This window comes from Cyprinodon variegatus, unplaced genomic scaffold (assembly GCF_000732505.1).
Source record: "Cyprinodon variegatus isolate N-32 unplaced genomic scaffold, C_variegatus-1.0 Scaffold187, whole genome shotgun sequence".
NCBI lineage: Eukaryota > Metazoa > Chordata > Actinopteri > Cyprinodontiformes > Cyprinodontidae > Cyprinodon > Cyprinodon variegatus.
In genome coordinates this window covers 132960-147724 of record NW_015150640.1, presented here as the reverse complement: position 1 = coordinate 147724, position 14765 = coordinate 132960, and the positions used below count along the sequence as shown (strand labels likewise).

Sequence of the window (14765 nt, the reverse complement as noted above, 5' to 3'; positions counted from 1 at the left end):
ACCTCCAAGCCATGCTGAAAACATGCATTAATGTAAAAAAAAAACACATGTAGCCTACGGTTCATAAACTTTATGCTATTGAATTCTTAAAAAAAAAAAAAAAAAAACGTTTTTCTATTTTCATCGCCATGGGAGAAATAATTATGAAACTAACATAAAACAATAGCAATTCGAAATCTATCCTATTTTTGCATTAAAGCTATGGGGGGTGTATTTTTTTTTAAATTTATATTTCATTTAACCCTTTAAAGGGCAAGTTACTGGTTTTGATCCCTTGCATACCCCATTAGAAATGTAGCCCCCCCCATCCCTTAGTGAGGTCTAGAAGCACAAGATCTATATCCAGCCATTCAGCAAAGATGGCTTTACATCTTATAATGGCATTTGACCAATTAGATGAGCCCTTGAATTATATATTGTCTACTGTAAATTAAGTTGGGGAAAAAAAGTTCAGTCAAGAAAAAGGTAAAAAGCTAATTGAAAAGTTGAAAAGTAAAGTAAAAAAAATTAATAAGCCTAGTAAACGATTATATTCAGGTTTATAAACTAAAAGATGTGTCAGTATCAGCATTGATGCCTCTAAGGTTTTGTTGTACCCCCCAAAAATTGTGTTTCTTTCACTCTGAGTGTTTTTTTTTTTTTTTGTTAGTAATATATTGGGGCAAGTTGACATTAATCTTTGCCATCAAAATATCCATATTTTTTTTGTATTATAAAGGTAATAAGATCTTGTCCTGGATTGCAATAACACTATTGGCTTGAAATTTGCATTTCCAAAGTATTTCACTGAGTTCCCGAGAAATGGTTAAATAGCAGGTAGGCATATTAATCCCAAATTTTCATCTGTTTTTAATTTCTCTGTAATCATGTTTCTTGAGAGCCCAGCTTCACCAGAAAGCCAAAATGAGGACTTGAGTTATTAATTTCTATTTGTTGATAGTGTCAGCCCCCTGCTTGTCCTTGATGGAAAGTAGTCCCGCCTCCAGCTCGCAGCCTCCATGCGCCTTTACGCACCGCGCTCAGAGAGGAGCTGGGAGCGCAGGAAGATGCTGCGAGGATTCAGACTGGATATCCGCACAATTTAAGATTATTCATCCCTAAATAATTACCATGGACATTCCGGAAGCCACGAAAATGACCGCCAGAGATACTGGGTGCAGCAACCTTTCCATCCCGAACTGTGGGAATGTAGTATCTGTAGGATTTCCAATAACCATGATGGTCACTGGCGTCGTTGGCAACTCTTTAGCTCTTATCCTGGTCTACACATCTTACGGGAAAAAGGAAAACCGAAGGAAAAAATCGTTCTTACTTTTTATCGGATCTCTGGCTTTGACGGATCTGTTCGGGCAGCTTTTGACCAGTCCGGTAGTGATCTCAGTCTACCTGGCTGATCAGAGGCTGTCTATGATCGACACCTCCGGGAACCTGTGCGCATACTTCGGCGTCTGCATGACAACTTTCGGGCTCTGCGCTCTGTTTTTGGCAAGCGCCATGGCCACGGAAAGGGCCATGGCGATAACAAACCCTCACTGGTACTCTAATCACATGAAGACAAGTATCACTAAGCAGTCCCTGGTTGCCATATGGTGTGCTGGGTTCCTCTTTGCTTTGTTGCCCGTCGCGGGGATCGGAGAATACACGGAGCAGTGGCCGGGCACCTGGTGCTTCATCAGGACAGGCAAGAGTGAGGCTCCTGGCAATGGCTTCTTTGCCTACACGTTCGCTTTTCTTGGGGTTTCCTCTCTACTTGTGACGCTCTGCTGCAATGTGATGACTATCCGCGGCTTGATCATCCGATGTAAAACAAAGACTGGTGCTTCCCAATCTTCCAAGCACTGGGAGCGTCTTACTACAGAGACAGTCATCCAGCTGTTAGGGATCATGTGCGTTCAGATTATTTGCTGGTCTCCTCTATTGGTATGTATCTCAGGTGACTTTATGCTTCTCTATTAAATGAATTATTTCTTTTTTTCACGACTTTTCACAATTATTCTATAGGACAGTTTAAGTTTTTCATTTGTTTTACCCAATAGACCTATAAAGCACAGTCATTAAAGGGCAATTTAAATAAAAAAAACTGTTATTTGTTTAAAAAAGCAGATTATTGGTAGACTAACTTAGCTATAGAGCCTTATAAAATCATTCATATACTTTGGACTAGGTCTGAAACAACTAATCGGATTAATCGATTATTAAAATAATTGTCAACTAATTCAGTAATCGAGTAATTGTTTACTGGATTATAGAGACTCTAAAATATGCCTTTAGCTGAAAGAGCGACTCAGTTAGAGCAGCAATTATACCAAGGTTGTAAAAAAATAAAAATAAAATATTTTGCATTTAAGATTCATAAAAAAACAGTAATAATTTGTCTGTCAATATGCTCTACCCAGAATTCCTCAAGTTGGCGTTTTGGGTTCACCTTGTTCAAAGGGGAACACCGTCTTTTTACATTAGGTCCTTGATTTTACGTTATTACATCATGTTCTACTCACCCATATGAGTTTTGTGTCATTTGAAGCTGTTCTGAAGATATTCCGTTAGGTTACATCCGAGTAACGTCTTCCTATGGGCAACGAGTTGAAGGCAGAAACTTAACTGTTCATAATTGATCATTTATGGTACGCCAGCATTCATAACATGTAGGTGAATCACTGACTCCGCTTTGTTTTAAAAAACAGAAATATAAAAAATATAACCGTGGATGTCTGGGGGTCAGTGATTCACCTACATGTTATGAATGCTGGCGTACCATAATCGATAAATTACGAACAGTTTAGTTTGTTCCTTCAACTCGTTGCCCATTGGAAGACGTTACTTGGATACAACCTAACCAAATATCTTCAGAACAGCTCCAAATGACACACAACTCATATGGGTGAGAAGAACATGATGTAATAATGTAAAATCAAGGTCCCAATGTAAAAAAAAAATATGTTGTTCCCCTTTAATTTCCTAAAAAATCTTCTTTAAGGAACCTTTGGTTATCTGATTACCGTACTAATCAATTAATCAAATAAATAATCGACAGATTAATCGATTTGCAAAATATTTGGCATTTGGACATCTTTTTTATAGTGCAAACAGACATTTCAGTACAAGTTTTCAGGAATGTATGTTAAAGATTTGCAAATAATCTGCATAATCACATAGAAGGTAAATGAGGCAAGCATCCAAAAATTGTTCACTAGTAAAAATGTGAAATGTGTTGGTTGTTTGTATTTGGGCTCTTCTATTCTGATGCCCTTAAATAAAATCCAGTGTGGCTGAATAACAACTATACCTAAGTTTAGTTTAATCTAAGTGTTAGTGCAATTTTGTTAAGGGAACATTAAATAACAAACTGCATAATAATAAAGAAAAACAAGGCAGGTAAGGGGAACAATTGCCAACTAATAAAACTACTATTGTCTGAGTTTATTAATTGAAACATCCTGGTGGTAAAGTCATGGTGTAGAGGTAGCTTTCTTCAACAGTGAAAGATCACATCAAATCTGAAGATGTATAAAGCTAAATACTATAGAGCTTCACGTTCTAGCAGAACAGAGTTTAAACGAAAAGGTGGGGCCAGAATTGAGCAGTTTAGATCAAAGCATTTCAATTTAATAAAACGACTCAAAGACGCAACTTGAAGAGTGCTGTTCACTAGAGACATACTAGACGAAACTCGAGGGGTTAAAATTGCTTATTAAATCAGTTTTTAATAGATGACTCAGGAGGGCTGAATAAATATGCATAACCCACTTCTTTTTTTTATTTGTCAGGGAAAGAAAGTGTTAAATTTTTCATCAACTTTATAATTTTGCACTGTTTTGTGGCCATAAAATAACATATGTAAAGGGTAATGCTACTTTAGCACTACTTTTTTCCACATATCTGTTTGTTGTGTTTTAAGTACTTTTATCTTATTTTCTTTTACTTTTTTTTCTTTTATTTTTTTTTACTTTGTCTAATTATAAAGTCAAACCAAAACCCAGATCTAATATTGAGGAAAAAAAACATTTCATATTAAATACTAATCCACTTAGGATTCCTGTTTCATGCTCTGTTATAAGGTCATGCATTGTCAGCCATATCAAGGATAATGATAAAAGCCAATGTGCTTTGAGGAAAAAAAGGGTTCACTGTCTGTAAAAGTTTTAAACCTTTTGTACTTTTAGGTATCAGTTGGAAAAGATTCAAGTTATACATTACGTACATGGTTTCCCTTAGCCAAAGAGCACTTCTCCCCATCTGTGCCCTTTTTATATACTAAAATGTGTCATTATGTCCTCTTAGGGAATGTTGCTGAGGATGATCTACAGCCAAGTATCCTCAGAAGAATGTAATTCAGCATACAAAAAAACAAGCAACATCCAGAACAAAGTTACAAATCTAGACTGTGACTTCTTTCTACCCGCGATACGTTTGGCCTCCCTCAACCAAATCCTGGACCCATGGGTCTATTTGCTCCTGAGGGAGATCCTCCTGCGAAAGTTCTGCATCATGGCTAATGCCGTCTCCAATTGCTCCATGGAAGATCAGAAGGAAACACAGACAGCAATGGATGCCCTCAACAAAAACAAACACAATCAAGATGGCAACAGCATTTGTAAATCACCAAGCAGCTAAGTCGGCATCTGTCAGCAATTTCTTACCGAAGGACTACAGGTAAAAATGCTTTCAGAACTATGGGAGTAAAAAGAAAGCAAGTGAATGGATACTTTTTTACACAAGAACTTATTGACATGGGATACAGCTGAGCCACTAGTACAGGTATTAGAATCTACTTTGTTTAAAACCCATTTTGTTGAAGAGTACCAAACAAGCATGTGGATGCATGACTGCCATATCGTTAACTCAGCCAGAGCTCTCACTTGGCCAGAGTTCATATAAGCTTGTGACAGATGCAATATCTGAACGAGGATTACTTCTAACTGACAGCTCATTTATCTTGTGAAGCCATGGATTGATTCAAGAAGACTATTGAATGTATTTTTTTAATGAAGAAAAATATGGGAAAATTGCTTAGATATGCTGCTTTCTCTCCTGTGAGACATAGGCATCTTGCTTAAAAAAACAAACCGTGATTATTTAAAGAACATATATGTTATAAACTAGATCGAAATATTAAATAAATGTATTTATTAGTGTCTGTACAATTTTGTGCTGATGATGCTACCTGCTGGGTTGTACTTGTTACTAACTTTTACCATCCACATCACAATTCTTGACCACCAGCTAGGCACTAAGAAATGTGAAGTGTTTTTGACAGGCTTCATTCTGACCATAAAATGAATTCTCTGCTGTATTTATTTAAAAGACCACAAAACTAATTAGTAATAAATTAATGACTTGTGAAGGAACGAGCTGACTAGCATTATGATGTCATAGCACAAAATCACCTTTATGGAACTGTTGCTGATTCCTATCTACTTATTAGCTCTACTTTAGTTTAATCAAGGAGTTAACATCAAGTTACAGTTTTTAGTTTAGATTTTTAAATTAAAGGTATAGTGGTGGAAGTTCTTTTTCTGGGTGGATCATTAAAATAAGTGGTCATCTAAATTGTGAATCATTCTGGTGATATGTTTACATAAGGTGGTCCTTCGTGCTCGTCCCCATTTTCACTTACCGATGGTGAGTCTAACCTAGAGGAGAAATAGATCATTTTATTTTGGAAAGCAAGGTTGTATGAGTGAAGCAAAAAGCAACCTTTAAAGAGAGTGTGCATGAGGAGAAATGGGCTCATGCATGCTCTCGCACATGTTTAATAGTCGTTCTCTCTCAGGAGAAAGTACAGGGTTGTGCATGTGCATTTTTTATTTTATTTTTTTAAGAGAAGGCGGGTCTTTTCAAAAATTCAGGAAAATCCTCCACTATACCTTTAAGTTCTTGCGTTAGGTAGTATGTTGAGTACAACTCTGTTTGGGTTTGCAAGTAAAGTTAACAGCTTGCTCAGACATGGCCAAAGATGAATTAAACTCTAAACATATTAAAGCAACATTAGTCCCAATGCATTTATAGCTGTTTATGCAAACCTTATTCTGCATACTTTTTAAACCACGGTCACGTTTGCATTTGATGGTCATTATTACATCACAAAAATTACACCATAATTAAATTTAAAAAATAGCTTGGAGGAGTTGCACTTGCAGTTTTTTTTTCTGTGAAAAAAAAACGGAATAAGCAAAGAATTTGTGTAATACGCAAAAAAACTGTACAAGGGAATAAGTTAGTGTTGTTTGTAGATTTTTACTAAGGTTTGGAATCACTACATTATCCTCACAGGTGATATCAGTTTCTGCATGAATAACCAAGCACTAGAAACACGTTTAACATTCAGTAAAATAGCTTTTCCATAAAAAACTATGATACTTTTGAAAACGTTGCTGAGGTAGTAGTCTTGGCCCATCTAGCCTCCCAATGAAGTTTAAATTTAAAAAGAAAGGGACCTGATCACCCTTATGAGCCCCTGCCTAATAGATTAGATATATTCAAGCCAAAAATGATTTTTACCCCTGTCATTTAAACAGTATGTTATATTTCTTGATTATCTAATTATCAGTATTCACTAATATCTCATCAAAATATAGATGTAGAGATTTAGATATAATTTGGGATCTAATGACTTACAGAAACAAAACTAAAAACTGTTGTTGTTCTTGGAATCCCATGTATTGTGTTTTAGAGCCCTGAGCTTGCTGGTAACTTCAGTATAAATCTAAGAAAGCTGAATTGATACAAAATTAAGGCAAAATAGGTACTGCAGGTAAGGTATTTACAGCTTTTTAGTAGAATGGAACCCAACTTAAAAATCCCGAATTGGATCTACTTGAATTTCACAAATACATTAGATTACAGATGATACAGCATATTAAGCTTTACAGAGCTTTGGAGTTTTAACTGAAATGAAGGAACTGTTTTAAACCTTTGGCTATATTTATTATTACAATGCTTTTAGTCTTTTTAGACTTTTCCTGTAACTTATTATGTAGAAGGTCAACTGACAAAGGTGCTTGGACAAAAAAGAAGAAAATATGCGTGATAAGTTATATTGTATTTTATGTTTATGTTAAACAAGATGTTTGTTTGTATTTTTGAGTGTGTTTTAGTGTACTGCATTCTCTCTTAAAATCAGCAGGGTTTATTTCGTTAAACAGCAATGTTTCTGTTAAACAGATTTGTTTATTTGCAGCCTTCGAAACACAAAGTGCATTTTTTCACAGGGCTCAGAAGGAATCAATGAAGTGACTTGATTCAAGCAACCCTAATGTCAACATAAAAATGGTCATGTTTGAAAATTGACCTGTTTTAACTATTTTGTTGTTATGATATTTAGGTAAAGGTAGCATGAGGAAAGCTGAAGATAATGTCATTATGACTGGTAAAAGAAGGATCATCTTTTGACATACCTGTTGTCATATTATCCTTTTGGTTGTAGGTCAGTTTACACACATCTTTGTCTCCAATCGACCAATCGTATTAGGCTAATGTGCACCATCATCCATGCCTGGTTTGGGCTTTGCCTTTTAACTGTGAGAAGACACCCATGCTCAGTGATTATGACCCTATCGGAAATCGTTATCTCTGAATGGGATGTGAAAGATGAGGGTTTGTTTTTCTGTTTCCAAGGAACTGCTCATTTGCTGAGAATAACAGAGCAGATCTGTATTTATCTTGTGCTTGTTGTAAATGCTATGTTGGCTAAGACCTCTTAGATGAGGAAAAACTCAGAGGTTAAAGGAATCAAAAAGTTTTATCAGTGAATACAGTGTGATAGATATTATCACTCTGGATTAAATTACATAATTTAAATTTAAATGAATAAAAACAGAAGAAGAAAAAAACATTTGTAAACACAGATTCATTTTTATTGTTTCCAAGTGGCTTTCACTTTTGTGTAAGTAGTTTCCACCTGAATTCATCTGAAAACTAATTGAGTGTGTGGCTCTACATTAGCAACATTAATCTTGAGCAAACGACCGCCTTCTGCAGCAGTTAACTGGAACTTGAACTGGCATCTTTGTGCTTTAACGTTTTAAACAATGAACATAAACGTGTTTTTCACTTCAGGATACAGCTGAATCAAATCACACTGGAAACTAATGAATGTAATGCTTGCAGTCATTTGTAGTTTCTTATAGTTTTAGGGATTTTCTTAAAGGACCCTAACCCTGCATATCACAGTGGAAGCTCTGACACAAAAACATCCAACCAAGAAAACTGTAAGGATTGGAATTAATTAAAGGAAAACCTATACTAGATGGATGTAGTTAAATACAATTCAATATTTACTGTGGGCAATTTCCTGTTGTACTGCACCACATATAGTCATGAATTATGTATGAACATTTGATCCAAGGTCCACCCAAGGGTAATATCAGATGAGAATATGTAGAGTTCCACTCAATGGCGATCAATGTTTATGTTTATCTTTTTTTAGGTTAGTACCATAAATACACTTATTACACTGCATGCTCATCATTTATTTTGTCTCACACTGCAGCCTATCTGCATTATGTCAATGAAATAAGACACATTAACACAAGAAAATAATGCTAATAACTGCTTTGCATACAACATAGCAGATTTGAAACAAAGCAGGTTGCCAAAAAACATTTAGGCCAAATAAAAACAGCTGTAGGCGCTTCACAGTTTCCATAAATCATATGTACTCCACGTGCGCCACTGGTAGAGAATTGACACAGCTTTGACCCCGTAGAATTGGTTCGTCAATCTCACACACCGCCATGCTGTCTGCACTGATGTGATTTAGTCACCTCAGCATACCTGATACTTGAGTCTGTAAGTAAGACTGATGCAACGATCAGCAACGATTATTCCAGCTTACCTGACCATTAACAGGCACTCACAGAGATTTAAAATCTTCTTCCAGAAGGGTAGTTAATCCTTGATGCAACAAGAAAGTGTGAATTCTGCACCTTGATCCTGATAAACAAAAAGCAAAATGCATCAAAAGCAATACATATAAAGGATATTTCTCAAAATTCTCCCTCAACTTCTTACTGTTTGATGTATGCATCCAGCATACATCAAAAAAAGAGAAAATAAACAGGAAACGGGAATAGGGGCATTAAGAGAATAGTAATAATCATCTCTGTAAGAGTAAACATGTTTGAGTGGATGCTTGATGAAACAATGTTGACTTTTGTTGAGTGCTTCACTTCCTTAGGGGATTCAAACACATCCATTTTGCACCATATTCAGCTGACAGAGTGCAGTTACATAATTACTTTATGTGGCACACCAAAACCAGAAATGCTGGTTAGCTTGTCTGAGGCACAAATGCATCTTGGTGTCTTGAGATTTTTTTTTAGATTAGGAGAGAATGTCTGTTCTTTAAGGAAGTACAGCTTAAAGACTCTGTTGCTGTTGTTTAAAAACATTAACACACAGAATACCAGCTGGATCAGTGCTATAGAGATAAATTCCCCATCTGTGAATTAGTTTTATGTCTAAAGATCCTGTAGTTATACTGGAGGATAATCTTTATCCAGGTGGATCATCAATATAAGTTGTCTTCCTAATTGTCAATCTTTCTGGTGATATGTTTAAGTAAGGCCGTCCTACATGCTCGAGTCTGAGAAAGTGGAAAAACTGCAAATCTTCTTTTGGAAAGTAAGCTTGTATGAGCGACGCAAACAGCAACTTTTAAACAGAGCGTGAGAAATGGCCTTGTGCATGCTCTGGAACATGTTTAATAGACCCTCTTGGGTGCGGGTACAGGGTTTTCAATAATTCTCGAAAATCCTCCATTATACCTCTAATGTCAGCTTTTACTTTTGAACTGAACCAGTGAAGAAATGTTCAGGGTTTTCTTTACTTTTCTTGTATCATACGTGTTTGAACTTACTATGGTAATGTTATTTATGAAATGGATTTTAAAACTTGGATAAATAAGCAACCATAATACATAGACATGTAAGACGACTGTTAGCTTGAACCGACAAGAAAGTGTTCTTTAGTTTTATTTTAAAGAGCAAATCTGGATTTTACTTGCTCAGAGAAACAAGTTTGTTCACCTTAAACTAAATGCCTGAGATGTACATCTTATCTTTTTGTTCGCATGATGCCTTTGCCTATGAATCTCGCTGAACAAAGGTCTATAAATTCCCAAGAATCTGTTTTTTTAGATAAGGGCTGCCTGCTCAGAGTACTGTTGTTTCTTTTTTTGTTTCTTAAGCTCTGAGCTGAACAATGCTGTAAACTTGTTCAACATTGTGTAACTTTTATCTCCAAAAGGCTTATGTAACTCCTCATTGAAATGAAAACAGATATCCCTACCTGTCCTGATTGCTGTCTAATGTATGTGTTCTGTATCAGTTCATATGCAACAAATGTTTTGTTCATTTTGTGACTCTAAGTTGCGTTGTGATTAAACTAAAAGAAAAGAGGTTTTTTGTTTTTCTTACTGTCTGAGCTGCTACTACAGTTAATTTCATATTATTATTATTATGGTAAATAAGGACCCTTGTCAGTAGTGTCAACATTGTTTACAACTAAAGAATGTTTTGGAAGAAATAAGCAGGAGGTTGCAGAAACATAATGTAAACTGTGCAAATGCAGTCTTACCAATGAACATAATTAAACTTAACTCCACTCTGACTAACTGGAATAACAAGGCAAAAATATAATACTAATACTAATACTTTATTATACTGAAGTACAAATGCCTTTAAAATATAATAAACAAAAAAACTTAAAAGGATAAAGGAATAATTAACAAGTTATTTCACAAAGTAAAAGGTAAAAGATACCTCCTTATTCCTTTTGTGTTTTCTTTGCTACACTGATTATCAAATGAATCTGATGTCATTATCTGCTTCTAAATATATTCAGCATTGTGAATGTATTTTGCTGCTGGCCATTGTAAAAACCATTCTTGTTGTTTATGCATTGTGTTTCTAATGGATGAATAAAAAGATCAATATAAATTTAAACACTGTTCCCAGATGGTTTGTCTACATGAATTTCCTTTTTTTGCTGCACTCCAATCTTATCTTATATTATGTGAAAGGTTAAACCTCCACTCTTGCTGCCCTGAAAAAGTCAATTCATTTTGTTTGTTCTATAAGAAAACTGTCATTTAGTCTGGGAAGAAAATACTTCCTCTTTCAGTTTTCAAGATAAATAATTCAGACACTAGAACAGGTTTAAGTGACTGCTCCATTATTCTTGTTGCCATACCATTAAATGTTTGGAGTACCAGGATCTCACTTCATTTACATTTTCATTAACAGAGTACTAATCATGTATATTCCTAGAAAGCTGTAAAAGTGTAGTATAAAAAAGATGTAGCTACTAGCAACAAGTTCACATATAACCTCGAGATGAATATGGCAAAGGTTTCCAATGGTCTTAAAAAGTCTTAAAGTCATAAATTCAATGTGTTAAAGTCTTAATTCTTTTCCATCACTCCTGTCAAACTGAACTGTGCACAACTAAAATCATGCAGCCCAACCAATCAGCTTTCATCTTATTGGTGCACTTGATATGTCAACATTGGACATATGGAAGAGGCTCATGCACAAATGCAAATCTACCACTTTGCATTAAATGACACACTTTAATGCAACTCTGGAGCCTTCTGCTGCTTATACAAAGAGACAATATAAGACTGGGAACACTGGGTGAACCGGTGGTAGGGTCGCATTTAGCACACTGTAACTACTGTGAGTGGCCTAAGATAGATGACAGCTATCAGTCTGTTCTGCTGCTGGGACCAAAACAGCCCACTGCCTCAACAGCTCAGCAACTACATTAGTGACTCTTATCTACACGGCTGACTGAAGCCAGGTGAAAGGGTTACGTACTTAGTGTCACAGCAGAGCTAAGCTTAGTGATGGGTGATATGGACCTCTTAAAATTGAATCAAGTATTTTGTGGATTTATTGTAATAATAAAAGTCACAGTGTTTTCAGCTATACATCCATCACTGTGTGCAATCAGAAAAATCACAAAAACAAAAACTGTTCTGAAAATAAAACGTATCAAATAGTCTACATCACTATGGCGGTTACATTACATAGTGCAAATGTGCTAATTTATTTTTAATATATTAATGGTTATTGATACTGTCATGGAACCAACAGGGATAAAAAGAATGTTTGATTTAGCAAAACTAAGAACCTTATCAATCTTATCATGATAAATCACAATTATAATCTCTTTTTCCAGCAAAAATAAACAATATAACAGCAGTCGATCCTTAGCCCAGCTCCGAGAGGCTTTTTTCCCTTCTTGAGTGTAGTGGTTTTCTTTTATATTACTTCCTCTGCTTTTCCTTTTAAGCTAAAATGCATAAATCTAGATTTGGGAGCAGAGATTTTCCTTGAATTACAGTAAATATCCTCTTTAACTATTTATTCATAAACATAATACCTTTTTCCTTTTCAAAAACGACCCATGATCCACAAAAAAAATGACCAAAGAAGTGTTTTTCAAATAATGATTTATGATTATGATGTTTAAATTAAGATTGAAGACACTTCCCTGAGGTAGGCGAACTTTGATCTGTAGCTCATCATGTATCATTGAATTTCTGTGTTTAGCCTTTTTGCTAAATAGTATTATTCTTTCTGTCTCGTGGTCTATCTTTGTTTTCATATACTTAACTGTGTAATATTTGTAATTAAACTCCCCATTATTAATATTCTCAATGCTCCTGCTTATTTAGCTCTGCTTTTGGCATATTTAGAAAGACCATAATTCATTTTGATCCATCAGCAACTCCATAACTGATCTCCCTGTCTTATACCATTTGACACATCTCAAAAACCTGTCTCAAGAAATGTAATCTCACACCCCAAGTCTGTAGGACCAAGTTTAATGACATATAATACTGAAAGGAGGTGTATCAAATTTTAAACATTCACTATCAGCTTTGTTCATCTCCTCAAATAGTACTCAATAAACTTCAAATCCGTTCTAACACGATACTATCTTCCGTCATGATCTTGGTACTTAAGAGAGGCTTAATTACTCATTCCATTCACCTGTCTAATTCTGCCCAGTTTCTAATCACTGCTCATCTGATCCGCCTGTCCCTGCCTCTATTTAAGGTGCATCCAGTTATTAGTGCAGATTATTCTCGTTCTCTCTTGCCAGTGAAGAGAGGGTTTTACGTGTACCTGAGTGTTTCTGATTACATGATCCTGACCTGTTCTGCCTCTCAGCCTCTGATCCTGCCTGTTCCTGTCTGTCCTCAGTGGTGAGAACTGTCTTTGGACTCCTTGACATCTAAATATTCCTGTTCTGATATGTTTGCCTGACCTGGCTTTGGACTACTACTAGTTCTCTGTTCTCTGGGACTGCCGCATCTGGGACACTCTGGGTGGTGCCTGCTGCATCTTGTTTGCAGCCCAACCTCATCCTACCTCATTCTCAGAACACAGGCTGAACAGTTAAACCAGGTTAGTAACTCACGTATTCATATCATCCACCATTAGATTTACGTGGTCACAAACCTGTTTCCTTTTACAGTTTCCTGAGACAGACACCCTAGCCGCTGCTACTCAGACCATCCATGTTCTAAATAAACGCTTTTTAATTATCCCACTTTCTGTCTTTCCTCGAATACTGGGTCCTCTGTTCTGTACCGTGATCTACAGTGTTTTTAGAACCTATGGGACATGCCATATTTTTTTTGAGTATTGTTTGCTCTAGAACAAATAGTTTCCTTTTTTTAGTGGTAATAGTACTCAAATTTTCTCGATTTAGACAATTTCAGTTAAATTCATTTAATGTATATAGCACCAATTCACAATGCATGTCATCTAAAAACACTTTACAGAGACATCCAATCCAGTCATAGCTTCCTCCTAAAACCCCATCCACAGTCACAGACCCTTCTCCAGCAATTTCAGTACAATGATGAGTTCTAAAACCTTACTGAAGCTATTCATAAAAGGTAATTACGGTGTGCTTACACACTCGCTTAGTAACTTTTTTATCCAAGAACTTTAGATTTAGAAGGTATATTAGATGTAGGTCTATAATGGATAAAGACATTTGGACTGAGAGAACATTAAATGTTTAATTACAGCTATCTTAAAAGCCATATTATCTTAACAGGGATATATCAATCAATTATAGAACTGAGATGGAAATAAGAAGGAATACTTCCTTTAATAACTTGGCTGGAACTGGATCTAACGTACGATTTAAAGACATAGATGATGAAAATAATTCTAATAGCTCAAAAAGATTAGCTCAATTAAAATATTCCAAAGACAGATCAGCTTCAATAGCTACCTCCAAGGCTGCTTCTTATTCTAGGTAGGAATTAGTCATACTTAGAATGATGTCACCTTATTTATCATAGAATCAATCTTATTTATAAAGAATAAAGTCACTGCTGCTAATAGCAAGGGGATAGTTGGTTCACTAGAGCTGCTCTGTGTAAGTTTGGCCACTTTATTAAAAAGATATCAAGGATTATTGTTGTTCTCCTTTATCAATGAAGAAAAATATGCTGCTCTTCTTTTGGAAGAGCAATAAACTTATTTTGTTCCAGATTAAGTAGGATACCTGAAGAACATGCACAGTGCCGTTTTCTCTCCAGTTTCCCACAATTATGCTCCATTATAATGAGCTCTAAATGAAAAAAAAATCTTCTTTTAAAAGGGCTACATTCCATAAAGCAATGACTAGAGATGTAGTAAATGTAGTAAAAGATGTAGTAAACCCCCTCAGGAAAATCACAATTTGTAAAGGGGAATGAATAAGGTGGCTTATAGGAGTTCATAAGAAAACAGATT

General features: G+C 35.6%; 1 protein-coding gene across 1 annotated transcript; it reads left to right on the top strand.

Moving 5' to 3' along the window:
* The first annotated feature begins 1055 nt into the window (after positions 1-1055).
* Positions 1056-5441, top strand: ptger3 (prostaglandin E receptor 3). The gene is made up of 2 exons (XM_015379218.1): positions 1056-1920; positions 4282-5441. The coding sequence occupies exons 1-2, from the start codon at positions 1111-1113 to the stop codon at positions 4612-4614; spliced, it is 1143 nt and encodes a 380-aa protein (XP_015234704.1). The 5' UTR covers positions 1056-1110; the 3' UTR covers positions 4615-5441.
* The last annotated feature ends 9324 nt before the right edge of the window (positions 5442-14765 follow it).